This window comes from Myotis brandtii, unplaced genomic scaffold (genome assembly GCF_000412655.1).
Source record: "Myotis brandtii unplaced genomic scaffold, ASM41265v1 scaffold236, whole genome shotgun sequence".
NCBI lineage: Eukaryota > Metazoa > Chordata > Mammalia > Chiroptera > Vespertilionidae > Myotis > Myotis brandtii.
In genome coordinates, this window is record NW_005358901.1 from 1187601 (window position 1) to 1189747 (window position 2147).

General features: G+C 53.6%; 1 protein-coding gene across 1 annotated transcript in view; it reads left to right on the forward strand.

The window, feature by feature from the left end:
* Positions 1-2: 2 nt before the first annotated feature.
* ARID3A (AT rich interactive domain 3A (BRIGHT-like)) overlaps positions 3-2147 on the forward strand; it is a gene marked incomplete at its 5' end in the record, with an annotated part of 36089 nt that continues 33944 nt past the window's right edge. The window contains 2 exon segments of the mRNA XM_014540059.1: positions 3-307; positions 1961-2145. Of these exon segments, the coding sequence (XP_014395545.1) occupies positions 3-307; positions 1961-2145 (490 nt within the window).

Below are 2147 nucleotides of genomic sequence, written 5' to 3' on the forward strand. Positions count from 1 at the left end.
AGCCACTGCTGCCTGAGCCCCCTGGTGGCCCCCCAGCCCTCTCCAAGGCTGCCTCGGACGAGGACAGAGACCCCGAGAACACCCGAATGCAGCAGGCACAGATGGCTGCCCTGGCCGCCATGCGGGCTGCTGCCGCTGGCCTCGGATCTGCACCAAGCCCCGGTGGCTCTGAGGACAGGCCCCCCAGCTCGGAGGACGAGGACACTGCCCAGGAGGGGCAACCAGGCTCACCTGGCCGAGGCAGGGAGGCGCCAGGTCATGCCGAAGGCGATGGGCACTTCGAGGATATGGGCTCTGATGATGACCTGTGAGTGAGGGTCTGAGGGCTTTGTGCACTGAATGGTGTCTAGGTCTTGGTGACAGAGTTGTAAGGGCAGGACAAGGCTCCTTACGGAAGTGCCACCCTTTAGACCAGTGATGGCGAACCTTTTGAGCTCGGCGTGTCAGCATTTTGAAAAACCCTAACTTAACTCTGGTGCCGTGTCACCTATAGAAATTTTTTGATATTTGCAACCATAGTAAAACAAAGATGTATATTTTTGATATTTATTTTATATATTTAAATGCCATTTAACAAAGAAAAATCAACCAAAAAAATGAGTTCGCGTGTCACCTCTGACAGGCGTGTCATAGGTTCGCCATCACTGCTTTAGAATGTTCTGGATGGCAGTAGACATGTTCTCCACATGCGCTGTCTAGTCATAAGTGGCTACTGAATGTGAAATGTGGCCAGTTCAGAGATGTGGTTGAGGATTAGTGTTTGTAGCTTTATTTCATCTTAATTTAAACAGAACTAGCCACACACGCCCAGTGGCCCCATCACCCAGCGAGGCTACAGCAGATCCAACATCAGGGGCAGATAAAGTTGGTGGACTGGGTAGGACTTGCACAGGGTGGGCATTAGTTGGCTCACTGGGGTCTGTGTTTCACGGGAGTCCAATGTGGACCCTGAACTGGGTGCTGGTGGGACCCCAGTGGGATCTTTCTGGGAAGACTTAAAAAAATTTTTTAAATTGATTTGAGAGAAAGAGGAAGGCGGAGAGAGAGAGAGAGAGAAACATCGATCAATCGGTTGCCTCTTATATGCACCCCAACTAGGGATCGAATCCAAAACTTGGGTATGTACTCTGACTGGGAATCAAACCCACTGCCTTTTGGTGTTTGGGACGATGCTCGAATCAACTGAGCCACATCAGCCAAGGCACTGGGAAAACTTTTATTGGTTAACCCTCACCCAGGGATATTTTTCCATTGATTTTTAGGGAGAGTGGAAGAGAGAGGGAAAGACAGAAACATAGTTGCGAGAGATATCAATTGGTTGCCTCCTGCACAAGCCCCGAGCCAGGGAGGAGCCTGCAACCAAAGTATGTGCCCTTGACCGGAATCGAGCCCGGGACTGATGCTCTATCCACTGAGCCAAACCAGCTAGGGCGGGAAGACTTTAAAAAGCAAAGAAGTGGGGCAAGTGCAGGTTGTGATTGGGGCTGTCAAGAAAATGAAGCAGAGGTGCTAGGGCGGGGGGTGGCTGGGGCCAGCATTAATTTTCTAGAATGATGGGCAAAGTAGTGACAGTCCCTAGGAAAGGCCAGGAAGCCTGGAACAGCATGCCGAGTAGAGGGAACAGCCTGAGCAAAGGCCCTAAGGAAGGAACCAGCTTAACATTTCAAGGCTTAGCACGGCAGCTGGTGGAGCAGGGAGAGGCGAGGGGGAGCCAGTTAGCACTAGGCAGGGACTGGGGTTTATGTCAAAGGAATAGCTACAGTTTGGTCAGAGCTAACTGGGACCAAGAGGTGTATGGCCCATGCTCTGCTTCCAGGCCCTCTCAGCAGCTGGGGCAGGTGAGGCCCAACCTCCCCGTGTTGAGAGAGGAAACCCAGTCTAGGATGAGGAGCCGGCTTTGCCCTGGGACAGGGGTGAGCTGGTGCCTTCTCTCCTGACCTCTGCACTCTGCCTGCCCCAGGAAGCCAAAATGGGAAGAGGAGGAAGAGGAGGAGGAAGAGCTGGAGGAAGACTTGGGGGATGAGGACGAGGAGGAAGAGGAGGAAGACTATGAGGATGAGGAGGGGCTCGGGCCCCCGGGCTCTGCTGGCTTGGGCCCTGCAGCCCTGTTCCCCCCCAAGGCCCAGCTGCCCCAGGCCTTCCGCGGT